Genomic DNA, 15,141 nt, shown 5'->3' with positions numbered 1-15,141 from the left:
TAGTGTTAAAACTGAACATTTTTCGGTTGTTTAAATGGGCAAAATATGTTCAGAATGATGTTACTTAACATTGTAACACTAAAGAAGGGCAGACCTAAGAAATAGGACCTCAAAACTAGCCTGGGAAAACGTGAACACCTATCAAGAACTAAAGAAATGTAGCTTTATTTGACTTGTTGTCACAGTAACTTTGAATTGAACCAAGCTGATAAAGTAGATTGTTATTATGACAGCTGAACCCAACTGTAGCTGCTATTTCACCCTGGCAGCTAACTGCGGCTTGACTTAGTGGAAATCTGGAAATCTTATCTTACTGTAAATAAATGGAAGTGCTTTACTCACCTTAATAAATAGTTTTCAAGAGAGAAATCTGTGTAGATTAACATCCAGCACTCGTTTAACTTTAAAATAAAATGTTTTTTTTAAGGAATTACAGTTTTGCATACTTGGCTTAGCTTTACAATTTTTCCAATTAGAGGGAAAACATGACGGCACCACAGTTCCTTACTTGTGTAACATAAATTGTGCCTTTATTATACAGTGTAAATGTAAGGTTTAATGTCTTACCCAGGTAATCCCACCCCTCTGTATCAACACTGTGGGCAGAACTCCAGACTCTACGTTCTCTCAGCTGTGTAACATTGTTCACACTCACTGTAACTCACTGTGGAAAATGTAAATGTAATGCAAGTATCCTTAACCAAGTCACATGCGTCCCCACTGCATCAGTGCAGTAGAGGGTGTATCTGGATGCAGGGGGACGCCAGCGTCTCAGCCGTGTCTCCTCTGGCAGGTCTAGTTAGCATAAGCACCGACACCGACACAAAGTTAATGATGTTACTTAACATTGTAACACTAAAGAAGGGCAGACCTAAGAAATAGGACCTCAAAACTAGCCTGGGAAAACGTGAACACCTATCAAGAACTAAAGAAATGTAGCTTTATTTGACTTGTTGTCACAGTAACTTTGAATTGAACCAAGCTGATAAAGTAGATTGTTATTATGACAGCTGAACCCAACTGTAGCTGCTATTTGGTCCTAATAGTTGAATTTAACCCTTTAAATAAGTCACATAAATATTATTCTGTCATTATTCCCAAAGCAGAAATGATTATTAATAACTGAGTGATAGTTTAGCATGTTTTTTTTTTTTGAAAAAAATAAAAATAAATTAAAAAAATCCATTAATACGTTTTCTGTGATTCAGACGAAATAGGTGACGTCACAATAAGAAAATGTGCATAGAACCACACTGGCTCCTTCCCTCACCCATAAACCCCCACCAGAGCCTCACCCACTACAGCTTTTGAGTTCCCAGAAACGTTTCCATTTCTGTCTGCTGGTTGAAGAACCTTAAACAAAACACAGCAGGATTAGCCAGCAGACTTCGTCTGAAGGAGGAATCTGTACTCACTGTCCATGGCAAGTCAGCAGATAAGGCAGAGTTTTGTGCTTCTATCGCAGTTAAGAATAAACTAGCTTTATCATGTTTTGCCATTTAGCACAAGTTAACACTAATATGTGTTAAACGCTAAGCTTAAACATGGGGCGTGGCCACCAACAGCTTATTTATTTGCATAAAAGTGACAGAGCCCTTAAACAGCTCATTCTGAAAGAGACTATAACTGGTAAGAATAGAGCTGGTGAGATTTTTTTATCTTTGTGAGAGAGATTTTGTGTAAAGAACTTTAGGTCTTGACTCGTAGTCAAATTGCAGGATATCAGTCTCCCATACTATAAAGAGATGTGTGTATGAGAGAAAAAAGAGAGAAAAAGAGAGAGTTCTGACCATCATTGAGATCCTGCAGCAGGTTCTCCTGACCAGAGAAGTCCAGTTTGGCCTGGATGTTGATGGGAACTGTTACAGCCTGGCCTGGTTTCAGAGGGAGATGAGACAGCGCGTCCTGCAGGTCCCAGCTCAAAAACTCCCCAAATAACTTCTCTATAAAGAAAAAAGAGAGAAATAGCAGTGTTAATCACATAATTACTCTTAAATTAACATCATGTACCAATTTTGCTGTGAAATATCAGCTTCAGGATCATATCGATGCTCCAGTGAATGTAATGAGGGATGCTGCTACTGCACTACATAACTTTAGTGAAGTTGCACAAGACTTCTCTTCAGAACTGCATAAGAATGCGTAAACCCAGTCAAATTAGAGTAAAATCCTGTAATATTACTCTACCACCTCGGATGCTGCTTCTGGATCTCTCAGCTTGTCCAGAAATGCATGTGAAAATTGCGTATATATGGGGTGGTTCACATTCGGAGGTTCAAAAAAGCATGAAATGCCAACTGCATCTAATTTAAACCACCCCAGCCTTGCCATGGTCTGCATCAAAGCTCTAACCCGACTGTTAGCACAGTGGCTAACCTGCTGAGGCATTACAACTAACTGCTGTCCTGCTTTAAACTTCAAACTTTCGAATAAAAAAAACTATTTTCTGGTATATTTTCATACATAAGGTGCACTGGATTAGAAAGCGCAATTTATGTGAAACTAGGAAGGAACAGGGGTGTCGCCATGCTTTCCTTATAACTTAGCTCATTTAGACCTGTAAAGCTAAGCTAAGCTAAGTAAACAAAACTGTAATCTTTAAAAAAAGAAAGTAGAGTCTGGATTTCTGTCCACAGTGTTGGTATAGAGGGGTGGATTTACCTGGATAAGACATTAAACCTTCCATTTACACTGTTTATTAAAGGCATATTGTATGTTAAATAGTAAGGAACTGGGGTGTCGTCATGAGTGCAGGGTGTTAATCTTCACAGATTTCTCAGCTGAAAACTGTTTATTTGGGTGAGTAAAGCACTTTCATTCATTTACAGTAAGCTTAGATTTCCAGATTTCCACTAAGGCTGGGTGCAGCAGCATTAGCATTAGCATTAGTAGCTGACCATGTTAAGTGCTAGCTCTTTTGTCTTTTAGAGGTGAGTAGCCTGCTGCTAACCTCAGCTAGCACTGCTGGAGCAGCATTAGCATTACCTGATAACTGCACTAAGCTCTGGCTCTTTTGATTTTCACAGGTGAGTTGTATCAGCCTGAAGCCTACTGCTAACCCTGGCTAGCACTGCTGGAGCAGCATTAGCATTAACCACTAACCGTGCTAAACTCTAGCACTTTCATCGTTTAGAGGTGAGTCTATCGTACTGTAGTCTGCGTGTTTACAATGTTAAAACAAGCTACGTAAAATTAAACTGCTAGCTAATATCACCCTGGCAGCTAACTGCGGCTTGACTTAGTGGAAATCTGGAAATCTTATCTTACTGTAAATAAATGGAAGTGCTTTACTCACCTTAATAAATAGTTTTCAAGAGAGAAATCTGTGTAGATTAACATCCAGCACTCGTTTAACTTTAAAATAAAATGTTTTTTTTTAAGGAATTACAGTTTTGCATACTTGGCTTAGCTTTACAATTTTTCCAATTAGAGGGAAAACATGACGGCACCACAGTTCCTTACTTGTGTAACATAAATTGTGCCTTTATTATACAGTGTAAATGTAAGGTTTAATGTCTTACCCAGGTAATCCCACCCCTCTGTATCAACACTGTGGGCAGAACTCCAGACTCTACGTTCTCTCAGCTGTGTAACATTATTCACACTCACTGTAACTCACTGTGGAAAATGTAAATGTAATGCAAGTATCCTTAACCAAGTCACATGCGTCCCCACTGCATCAGTGCAGTAGAGGGTGTATCTGGATGCAGGGGGACGCCAGCGTCTCAGCCGTGTCTCTTCTGGCAGGTCTAGTTAGCATAAGCACCGATACCGAGCGCCAGCCCCGCAGCACAGCTCACTGACACGCCGAGCCGAGCCCAACAAATCCGGGAGGAAGAGCGAGTGATGAGAAAGAGAGAGAGAAAGAGAGAGAGCGGACTGTTCTCTGAATAACTTGCCCAAAGTTTGGTGGAAGAGACAAACACAGTTATATTTCAGTGACGGAGGCGGGGGGTCGTATATCAGGCAGCAGAAACAGTACAGCCCGGGAACGCACCAGAAATATCTGCTGTCAAAACACTACCTGGAGACAGGTAATAAAACCCAAACCCGCTCTCTGCAGAGAGCACCGAACACACACAATACACAACACACACAATACACAATACACACACTTATAACACACACTTACAGAAAACATTAGAGTCTGAAATGTTATTAAATTCATTTTTAAACTTCAGGCCGAGGGGGATCCGTACAGACGTTCAGCTTCATAAAGCTTCCAGAGACGAGGTCTAATCACCCCCTGTATCTAAACCCCTCTGAAACACTTTTAAACAGGTCATATGCGGACGATTAGTTGTAATGATGCATTTTTATACAGCGGGAGCTTTTACAGTAAACAGAGGAATAAACATACACAGAGAGATTTACCCCACAGTCTCAGTCTGTCCGTTTATACAGTAAAACAAACAAAAAAAGTATTTTTTCAAGCTTTCCACTGATCAGATTACGTGCCAAAGTCAGAGCTCACCCGGCTCTTAAAAAGAATGGCACCTGACACACTGATTGGTTTATTTCACGTTACGTCCAAAATTAACCACGCCCATGATTAATTAATTAATTAATTAAATAATTATTTCATGCCTTTTCGGTGTAGAGGTGGATTTTTTGCGCCCTCATGATTCAGTTCAAAATGTGAAATTCATATATTACACAGGTCAATAACCAATACATTTTCATGACTTTTCCATGCCTGCAAATTTTCATGACCATACGATTTTCAAAACATCAGTGCAGACATGGATTGAAGTTAATTCAACTAAAACTATAATTGATTTTTTAGTAGGTCTAAAATGAATATGATAAAAGAAATGTTGACACATAATATTTAATAATAAAATGTGTGTCAGATCCTGGGAGCTCCATTGTGTAGGGCTAAATTACTGAATTAACTCTGACATGAAAACCCAACAATCAGTGTTTTAGAGAAAATTGGAATGTTATATAAGAACAATTGGTATTTTTAGCAGTGTGGGCAGTGTGCCAAATCCTGCTGGAAAATGAAATCTGCATCTTCATAAAAGTTGTCAGTAGCAGAGAGAAGCATGAAGTGCTGTAAGATTTTGTGGGAAAACAAAACTGCACTGACTTTAGACTTGATAATAAAACACAGTGGATCAACACCAGCAGATGATCAGCATGTCTCTCCAAACCATCACTGATTGGTGGAAACTTCACTCTAGACCTCAAGCAGTTTGGACTGTGTGTCTCTCCACTCTTCCTCCAGACTCTGCTCCCTTTATTTACTTTAAATGAAATGTAAAATGTACTGATGATCAGTGATGGTTTGGAGAGACATGTCATCTGCTGGTGTTGATCCACTGTGTTTTATTATCAAGTCTAAAGTCAGTGCAGTTTTGTTTTCCCACAAAATCTTACAGCACTTCATGCTTCTCTCTGCTACTGACAACTTTTATGGAGATGCAGATTTCATTTTCCAACAGGACTTGGCACACTGCCCACACTGCCAAAAGTACAAATTGGTCTTATAATAAAATATTCTAATTTTCTGAGACACTGATTTTTTTTATTTTTGGGTTTTCATTGGCTGTAATCCATAATCATTATTAACAATAGAATAAATAAAAGCTTAAAATAGATCACTCTGTGTTTAATACACCTATATCATATAGGAGTTTCACATTTTTTAACTGGATTACTGAAATAAAGTCAGAGTTGTGTTAGCTTTGACCCAAAGCTCCATCTGACTAGAGCAGACAAAACAACACCATCACACTGCAACCAGTTCTCCTCATCATTCATACACACACACACACACACACACACACACACACACACACACACACACACACACACACACACACACAAAAACAGTCTGACAGGAGAGAAGATGTAAGATTGAGCAGAGGGAGAGACAGAAAGAGTAGAAGATAATTTTTTCAGCTGTAACGGTTTCGCCGTCGTCTATCTGAGTCTGACAGAAACACCACAGACTTCCAGCTCAATCATCTGAGCTCCCAAACAAACACCACTCTATTCACAAACTCCAAACACAGAAAAACACCAGCACAAATCAGCCGCGCTGAGTTTAAACAGAACAGCGCTGCAGTAAAGCAGCCAGACAGCCTGAGAGAGGAGAAGCAGCTTACAAACACAGAGCCTGAAGCTCTTTCAAAATAAGTTGTTTTACAGAAATGCCACCTCCTATGGAAGCTAAAGAACGCCACACTGACCTGTGGGATATGTGTGTGTTGAGTCTAGAACTGGGCGATACCTCGATTATGTGGATTAAGGATGATGTGGTATATAAAAAAAAAAAAAAAAGATTTTCTTATAGTTTTAGCTTCCGCTACCTACGCTAGTCGACCAAAGGAGCCTGAACACCAAGCAGATCACATGATAATTCACAAAACATCATATACATATATATACATATATATATATATATATATATATATATATATATATATATATATATATATATATATATATATATATTTATATATATATATATTTATATATACTACCTATATACACTTAAACCTCAAAGAAGACATTTAAATAAAACCAAATATAAAACCAAAACCTACTTTTGAAACATATTTTGTCTGTAGTTTAATTTTCAGTAGTGAAAAAAAAACAGATTATTACAAAAAATCAGATTTTTATGTGGAAAAATCTAATGTAATTAATACATTTACTAATACAGCTGAGTTTAAAATATAATTTGTTTTTAATTGAAAAAAGTGCTACTAGTTGTTTTAGTTGTTTTACAGAGATGCCAACTTCTACGCTAAAGAAGCTTAAAAATGCCATACTGACATTTTTCATAGTGAAAAAATAAAGAAATAAAAATCAGAATTTTTGTGACAAAAAAAAAAAAAAAACTGAACTGCTAGCTAATATCACCCTGGCTTACCGGAACACTGAGGGTTCTTTAGTGTAGCTCTGTCGGGCGGCAGAAGCCACTAAACTTGGCTAGCACTAGCAGTTAGCAGCTAATGCTAATGTCCCAGCCTTAGTGGTTGTGAAATATGGGAATCTAAGCTTACTATAATAAACAGAAGTGCTTTACTCACCCAAATAATCAGTTTTCAGGATAAAAATCTGTTTAGATTAACATCCAGCACTCATTTGACTTTGAAAGACAATGAATTTTGTAAGAGATACAGTTTTGTCTACTTAACTTAGCTTTACTTAACCTGCTAAATTAGAAGGAAAACATAGGGAGGACACCCCTGTTCCTTACTAGTGTCACATAATTCGCTTTCTAAACCGGTGCGCCTCATAGTGTGAAAAATACAGTACTTCATTATTTGCCAAATGTAATGTAATGTTGTAAGATAGCACCTTACAACATATACACAGGTAGGCATTCCCAAGACATCTCTCAAGGTAACACTTCATGATGAATTCCCACACCACTGCTCCATGACTTTTTACCATATCAGTGTGTAAATCCTTTATTTTAAAAGCAGTGCTGATTTCAGAGCTTTATCGTTTTTATTCTCCGCTCTGTATAAATTATTACGCTGCATCAAAATGCAGGAAAAATGAATGATGACAATAAGAGCAGACTAACGGAGAAGAATAAACAGTAGGACAGCAGCCGTTTAAACAGCTGCCACCATTAGCGGGCTGGTTATGGCAGCTGGTTAGAATCCAGAAATCAACGACTGTTTATTTCAGCTCAGAAAACTGACAAAATGAAAAACGGCCAACTCTGAAATATGATCTGCTTTAATGTCTTTTCTGTTGATCTGAGGAAATCAATCATTCAAAACTGAAAAACAGTTTGTCTTGGTCTTGTAGAGAATTACTGCCAATAGAACAGGAACGCTTCTGACTCTACAGAAGATAAACACACACATGAATATTGATTTTCCTACATTATAAATGAATATTAAAGTGATTCAGACAATAAAGGAACACACAAGTAATCATATAGTAACTTAAAAGTGTTAAATAACCAAAATACTCTATAAAGAAGAATTTAGATGCTTTAATCTGGGGAGCTGTTTGTTAACTTGCGGTTTCTGAGGTTGGTAACTCTGATAAACTTATCCTGAGCAGGATCCTGGCAGTCCTGATGAGTGCCAGTTCCATCATAATCCATCATTAAAAGGAGACTTTACCTCTTCACAACTTTACAACTGATGCTCTCAAACTCTTTATTAAGAGACAAGAAATTCAAGTAATTAACTCTTGATGAGTTCAGCACAGCTGTTAACTGAAAGCCTGAACTCCAGGAGACTCTACCTCATAAAGCTGACTGAGAAAATCCAGCCAAAAATAAGCAAGAGGAAAAAAAATAATTAATTAAAAAAAATGTTTCTTCTATTTTACTAAAGTGAAAACCTCTGGAATATAATCAAGAGGAAGATGGATGATCACAAGCCATCAAACCAAACTGACCTGCTTTAATTTTTGCACCAGGATCGCAGGCATAGGCATAAAGTTATCCAAAAGCAGTGTGTAAGACTGGTGGAGGAGAACATGATGCCAAGATGCATGAAAACTGTGATTAAAAACCAGGGTTATTCCACCAAATATTGATTTCTGAACTCTTAAAACTTTATGAATATGAATTTGTTTTCTTTGCATTATATGAGGTCTGAAAGCTCTGCATCTTTTTTGTTTTTTCATGGAAATAAATGCTTTAAATTATAATATTTTTTATTTTAAATTTTGGATGAAAGTCTGTAGTTTATAGAATAAAACAACAATGCAATAGCAAAATCAGAGAAACTGTGTGTAGTACACTATATGACATATTTTTCTTCATAGTTTGGACGTGTTTAGTATGAATCCACAATGTAGAAAATTCATCCTGAGTCTGAGAGTGGGAGAGTTGAACTGGGGGCGGCTGGAGGGTCTGAAATCATTTGGTTCTTGTTGTATATTAAAGAATGAAAAATGCATGAATGTGACATGCTCCGCTCTGGCCTCCTGCAGTCCTTCTGAGCCCCCGAGCCCCGGGTTATAATAAGCCCAGACCCGGCCTGCACCCACAGCAATAAACCCACAGCCATGTTCCACACACTCCCACTGCCTGTCAGACAAAAGAGCGCGCCCGGCCCGACGACCCGTCATTAAAAAGGTCAGCGAGGAAGACCCAGAGATTTAACACAACAGAGAAACAGCGAAGAAAGAACCTCCGGTTCTCCTGGGGTTCTTCAGTTCAGACGGTGGTTATATAAAAGTGTAATAGTGAACACTCAGAAGGTGATCTCTGCCTGACTAAACAGTTCTGATCACATGGTCTGATCTGTTCCTCAGAGAATCACTCCTGTGAGTAAGGTTGATTGATCACTGGGAAGGTGAGGTGAATTATGGGAGTTGGAGTGAGGAAGACACTCTAAAGTTTGATGGGTATTTAAAAGGGATATAAATAAATTAGAAACACAGGATGGTTGCGCAGGTAAAATGGCTCCCACCTTTCGCTATGCTGGTTGCTAGGTGGCTGCTATGGTGTTGTTATGGTGTCCCTGGTGGTTGCTAAGGTGTTGCTATGTGGTCGCTAAGGTATCTGTGTTGGTCGCTATGTTTTCTCTTAGTGGCTGCAAAGTGACTGCTTAAGTGTTGCTAGGTGGATGCTGCTATGGTATCTGTGCTGGTTGCTATGTTGTTTGCAAGCAGTTGCTAAGGTGTTGCTAGACGTTGGCTAAGGTATCTGTGTTAGTTGCTATTTTGTTTCTTAGTGGCTGCAAAGTGGTTGCTTAAGTGTTGCTAGGTGGTTGCTAAGGTGCTGCTATGGTATCTGTGCTGATTGTTTTGTTGTTTCCATGAGGTTGCTTGGTGGTTGCTAAGGTGTTGCTAGGTGGTTGCTAAGGTATCTGTGTTGGTCGATATGTTGTTTGAGAGTGGCTGCAAAGTGGTTGCTAAAGTGTTGCTAGGTGGTTGCTAAGGTGTTGCTATGGTATCTGTGCTGATTGTTTTGTTGTTTCCATGAGGTTGCTAGGTGGTTGCTAAGGTGTTGCTAGGTGGTTGCTAAAGTATCTGTGTCAGTTGCTATGTTGTTTCATAGTGGCTTCAAAGTGGTTGCAAAAGTGTTGCTAGGTGGTTGCTTAGGTGCTGCTATGGTATCTGTGCTGGTTGCTATGCTGTTTCCAAGCAGTTGCTACGTGGTCACTAAGGTATCTGTTTTGGTTGCTATTTCGTTTCTTAGTGGCTGCAAAGTGGACAAAAGAAACAGATAGTAGGCAAGTACTGCCTACATGGACTACAGATATAGACAGTAGACATGGAAAGGAGACATGAAAAGTCGATATTGAAAGGAGGCATGGACAGGCGAAATAAACAGAGGACATGGAGAGGAGAAAAAAATACATACATTGATTATAGATATAGACTAGAGACATGGACAGGAGACATGGACATAAGACAGACAGAAGGCGAGGAGATATGGACAGGAGACATGGACAGTAGGCAAAGAGACATGGACAGGAGACATGAATTACAGACATGGAAAGATAAAATGATATGGACTGGAGACATAGACAGGAGACATGGACAGTAGGACAGGAGACATGGACATTAGACATGGACAGGAGACAAGATACCTGGACAGGAGACATGGACAGGAGACAAAGAGACATGGACCATAGGAGGGAGACATAGACAGGAGACATGGATACAGACATGAACAGGAGACATGGACAGGAGACAAAGATACAGACATGAACAGTGGGCGAGGAGACATGGACAGTAGATGTGGACAGGAGTGTTGCTAGGTGGTTGCTCAGGTGCTGCTAAGGTTTCTGTGTTGGTTGCTATGTTGTTTCTTAGTGTGTGCAAAGTGGTTGCTAAGGTGTTGCTACGGTATCCGTGGCGGTTGCTATGGTGTTGCTTAGTGGTAACTGCTAGGTTGCTGATAAGTAATCATAATCGTAAGTTGTATAAATCAGATTATGTGTTTGCATGTTGCAGCTATGGCTCCTACTTTGCTCTGGACGTGCTGGGTGTCCAATCTTTTGAGCAGTAGCTGGTTTATCCAGCAGCTCCTCCATATACATATAAAGTACTGGAGAGCAGGGCAGAGAGAAGGAACGAGTGAGACGGAATGTTGGACAAACCATTCACTCGTATGTGTTAACTTAGCTTAGCTTTACACCAACACAACCACCGCTGTTCCTTACTAGTGTCGCATAATGCGCCTGTTTGTCTTATAGTTCAAAATATATTTTTGAAGCTTACTTAGCATGAATTTTTGACTGGGTTAACTCCAAAAATAAGTCTGTAATCAGACTCTGTACCAGTTTAAAGTGGTCTAAGTTTGAATGTCCTCAAACAGAAGATTCTTTTAGGTAACAATGATAAAAACGATGTAAAAAATAATAAAAACAAGCCCCAGCAGCTGAGATGTTCCTGACAGCACACAGCACTCACAGCAGGTAAGTGGAAGGTTACGGTGAATTACACTGTCAGACAGGAGGACGCTCAGACTCACAACGACCCTTAAAACTCTGCATCTCTGATCTCTGAGTGAACATCTTACCGGCATCCTACCAACCCTCCAACATGCACAGCACAACAGCATCAGTGACCAACACATGATACATTACGACAATATCACTGAAAAGTCACTTTATTTCAGTAATTCAGTATATTTTATAGATGTATTAAACACAGAGTGATCTATTTTAAGCCTTTATTTCTTTTATTATTGATTATAATTATGGATTACAGCCAATGAAAACCCAAAAAATCAGTGTCTCAGAAAATTACAATATTATATTATAAGACCAATTGTTATTTTTCGCAGTGTGGGCAGTGTGCCAAGTGCCTGCTGGAAAATGAAATTTGTCTCCATAAAAGTTTTTTAAAAAAAGCAGTAATTTCCCACAGATCAAAACATTCAAATTTAAATGTATTGTTTGGAATTGATTTAAAAATATTTTAACTTGTATATAAAGCTTTACGTAAAAAACTAAAATCTTAGCAAGTGAAATGATTCAATTTCAAGGCAATAAATCTTATTTTCTTCTCTAATAGGAATGGTTGTCTTACTTAGCACTGTGTAAATAGCTTTTTATACAAATATTGTTCTTTTTTTTTTAAAGATTTTTAGGAGTTCATTTTTTGCTCCCCAACTTACCCATTCATCTGCAACCCAGCTGTACCATCCCCCTATCCCTAGTGAACCACAACACCAGGATGATAAAAACTAGCACACGCCTCCTCCGACACATGTGAGGTCAGACTCCGCCTCTTTTCTTTTTGAACTGCTGCTGATGCTGTAGCATTGCAGAGTATCATCACAGCGCTAACGCTCGGAGGAAAGCACAGCGACTCGGTTCTGATACATCAGCTCACAGACGCAGCCTTGTTCTGCGGACATCACACTAGGAGTGATGAGGGGAAAGAGCGCCATCTACTGTACCCACCCAGAGAGATCGAGACTAATTATGCTCTCTCAGGGCTCTTGCTGCTGATGGCAAGCTGCGTGACCGGGATTCGAACCCGCAATCTCTGCTTCTTGTGTCCAAATTTTACTTTAAAATGATTTATTTTACAAAATCTTTTCTTCTTAAGAAGAAAAAAAACTTTTTTTTTTTTTTTGCTTAATATAAGTATACAGGTCTTGTTCCTTGCTTTTTGATAGATCATTTGGTAACACTTTCTATGAATGTCATCTCTATTAGACTCTATAACCACATTCATAACATATTATAATGCATTCATAAGGCATTATAAACATGGCTATAAATATTTATAAAAATGCATAACCCATTATAGCCATAATACATTATAAGCTGCGATTAAGATATATACAGTTGTGGTCAAAAGTTTACATACACTTGTAAAAAAACATAATGTTATGGCTGTCTTGAGTTTTCAATAAGTTCTACAACTCTTATTTTTCTGTGATAGAGTGATCGGAACACATACATGTTTGTCACAAAAAACAGTCATAAAATTTGGTTCTTTCATAAATTTATTATGGGTCTGCTGAAAATGTCACCAAATCTGCTGGGTCAAAAATATACATACAGCAACATTAGTATTTGGTTACATGTCCCTTGGCCATTTTCACGGCAACTAGGCGCTTTTGGTAGCCATCCACAAGCTCCTGGCAAGCTTCAGGTCGAATGTTTGACCACTCTTCTTGACAGAATTGGTGCAGTTCAGCTAAATGTGATGGTTTTCTTGCATGAACCCGTTTCTTTAGCACTGTCCACATGTTCTCAATGGGGTTTAAGTCAGGACTTTGGGAAGGCCATTCTAAAACCTTAATTCTAGCCTGGTTTAGCCATTCCTTTACCACTTTTGATGTGTGTTTTGGGTCATTGTCTTGTTGGAACACCCAACTGCGCCCAAGACCCAACCTTCGGGCTGATGGTTTTAAGTTTTCCTGCAGAATTTGGAGGTAATCCTCCTTCTTCATTATCCCATTTACTTTCTGCAAAGAACCAGTTCCACTGGCAGCAAAACATCCCCAGAGCATAATACTACCACCACCATGCTTGACAGTAGGCATGGTGTTCCTGGGATTAAAGGCCTCACCTTTTCTCCTCCAAACATATTGCTGGGTGTTGTGGCCAAACAGCTCAATTTTTGTTTCGTCTGACCAGAGAACTTTCCTCCAGAAGGTTTTATCTTTGTCCATGTGATCAGCAGCAAACTTCAGCCGAGTCATAAGGTGCCTTTTCTGGAGCAAGGGCTTCTTTCTTGCACGGCAGCCTCTCAGTCCATGGCGATGTAAAACACGCTTGACTGTGGAGACTGACACCTGTGTTCCATCAGCTTCCAAATCCTTGCAGACCTGCTTCTTGGTGATTCTTGGTTGACTCTTGACCATCCTGACCAATCTCCTCTCGGCAGCATGTGATAGCTTGCGTTTTCTTCCTGATCGTGGCAGTGACACAACTGTTCCATGCACTTTATACTTGCGTATAATTGTCTGCACAGTTGCTCTTGGGACCTGTAGCTGCTTTGAAATGGCTCCAAGTGACTTCCCTGACTTGTTCAAGTCAATAATTCGCTTTTTCAGATCCACACTGAGTTCCTTTGACTTTCCCATTGTAGCTTTTGTAGCTGAGTCTAATCACTGGGTCAAATGAGCCCTATTTAAATGGGCTCATGAGAAGTCAACAGCTGTAGTCAATCAGAATCACTTACAAGAAGTGAAGAGGCCATGACATGAAGCTAATTTGATTGACACAACTCGCTACATCACCAAAATTGACAAATTTTGTTGCTGTATGTATATTTTTGACCCAGCAGATTTGGTGACATTTTCAGCAGACCCATAATAAATTTATGAAAGAACCAAATTTTATGACTGTTTTTTGTGACAAACATGTATGTGTTCCGATCACTCTATCACAGAAAAATAAGAGTTGTAGAACTTATTGAAAACTCAAGACAGCCATAACATTATGTTTTTTTACAAGTGTATGTAAACTTTTGACCACAACTGTATGTTAAAATAGTATACATCTATCTATCGTTAATAATCTAGTCCCACAATGAAAGTCTGTCACTTTACTTAGAGCGCACAAAGACCTGTTATAATACATTATAATTGACTAGAACTAATATTATATTCAAGACAAGTATAATTCATGAGTGATTAAATATATATTTATAGGATTATTGAGGGTGTGTTTAGTCATTTAGTCATCATACATAGTACATAGTATGCAAGCTGGGACTGAGTTTCTTGGTATTGATGTATAACATGTTATAAACCCAGCTATTAATGTACTATAATCACAGTTTATGATGCATAATAAACAGGGCTATGATGAATTATAGACTTTTATAAATATGTATAGCCATGTTTATAATGCCTTATGAATGTGTATAATGTGTTATAAGTATGTTAATAGAGTCTTACAGAGATGACATTCATAGAAAGCATTACAGATCATTTTATTTCATATCAACATAAATGCTGCAAGAATCACTAATAAACCTTAACTTAATGAAAGAGGAAGCGGACGATTAGCAGAAACGTCTGCTTTTCTGCTTCAGCATTAGAAGGTTAGAGATGCATTAGCATTAGAAGGTTAGAGAAGTGGTTTAGTCTGAAGCATTAAGAGATCGTAACAAATCCTCCAGGAATTTAAGGAATGTAGAAATCTGCCTGACTCTGAGATCCCATAAATCTTTAAAGTGTTATAGAGCAGGAACAGAAGATACGGGCCGCTATAGGAAGCCGTGAGCTTTCCT

At 38.7% G+C, this 15,141-nt stretch overlaps 2 protein-coding genes across 3 annotated transcripts in view; both read right to left on the bottom strand.

The window, feature by feature from the left end:
• LOC125788965 (trafficking protein particle complex subunit 9-like) overlaps positions 1-15,141 on the bottom strand; it is a 294,345-nt gene that overhangs the window by 22,226 nt on the left and 256,978 nt on the right. For both annotated transcript variants that reach the window (XM_049472933.1, XM_049472934.1), the window contains one exon: positions 1,791-1,943. In XM_049472933.1, the coding sequence (XP_049328890.1) occupies positions 1,791-1,943 (153 nt within the window). The remainder of the gene's footprint in view (positions 1-1,790; positions 1,944-15,141) is intronic.
• eva1bb (eva-1 homolog Bb (C. elegans)) overlaps positions 5,027-15,141 on the bottom strand; it is a 519,072-nt gene continuing 508,957 nt past the window's right edge. Inside the window, exon 5 of the transcript XR_007429924.1 lies at positions 5,027-5,188. The gene's annotated coding sequence lies outside the window, so the exon portion shown is untranslated. The remainder of the gene's footprint in view (positions 5,189-15,141) is intronic.

This window comes from Astyanax mexicanus, unplaced genomic scaffold, assembly GCF_023375975.1.
Source record: "Astyanax mexicanus isolate ESR-SI-001 unplaced genomic scaffold, AstMex3_surface scaffold_31, whole genome shotgun sequence".
Taxonomy (NCBI): domain Eukaryota; kingdom Metazoa; phylum Chordata; class Actinopteri; order Characiformes; family Acestrorhamphidae; genus Astyanax; species Astyanax mexicanus.
The sequence above is the reverse complement of the archived record's forward strand: the minus strand, read 5'-3'. Positions and strand labels throughout refer to the sequence as shown.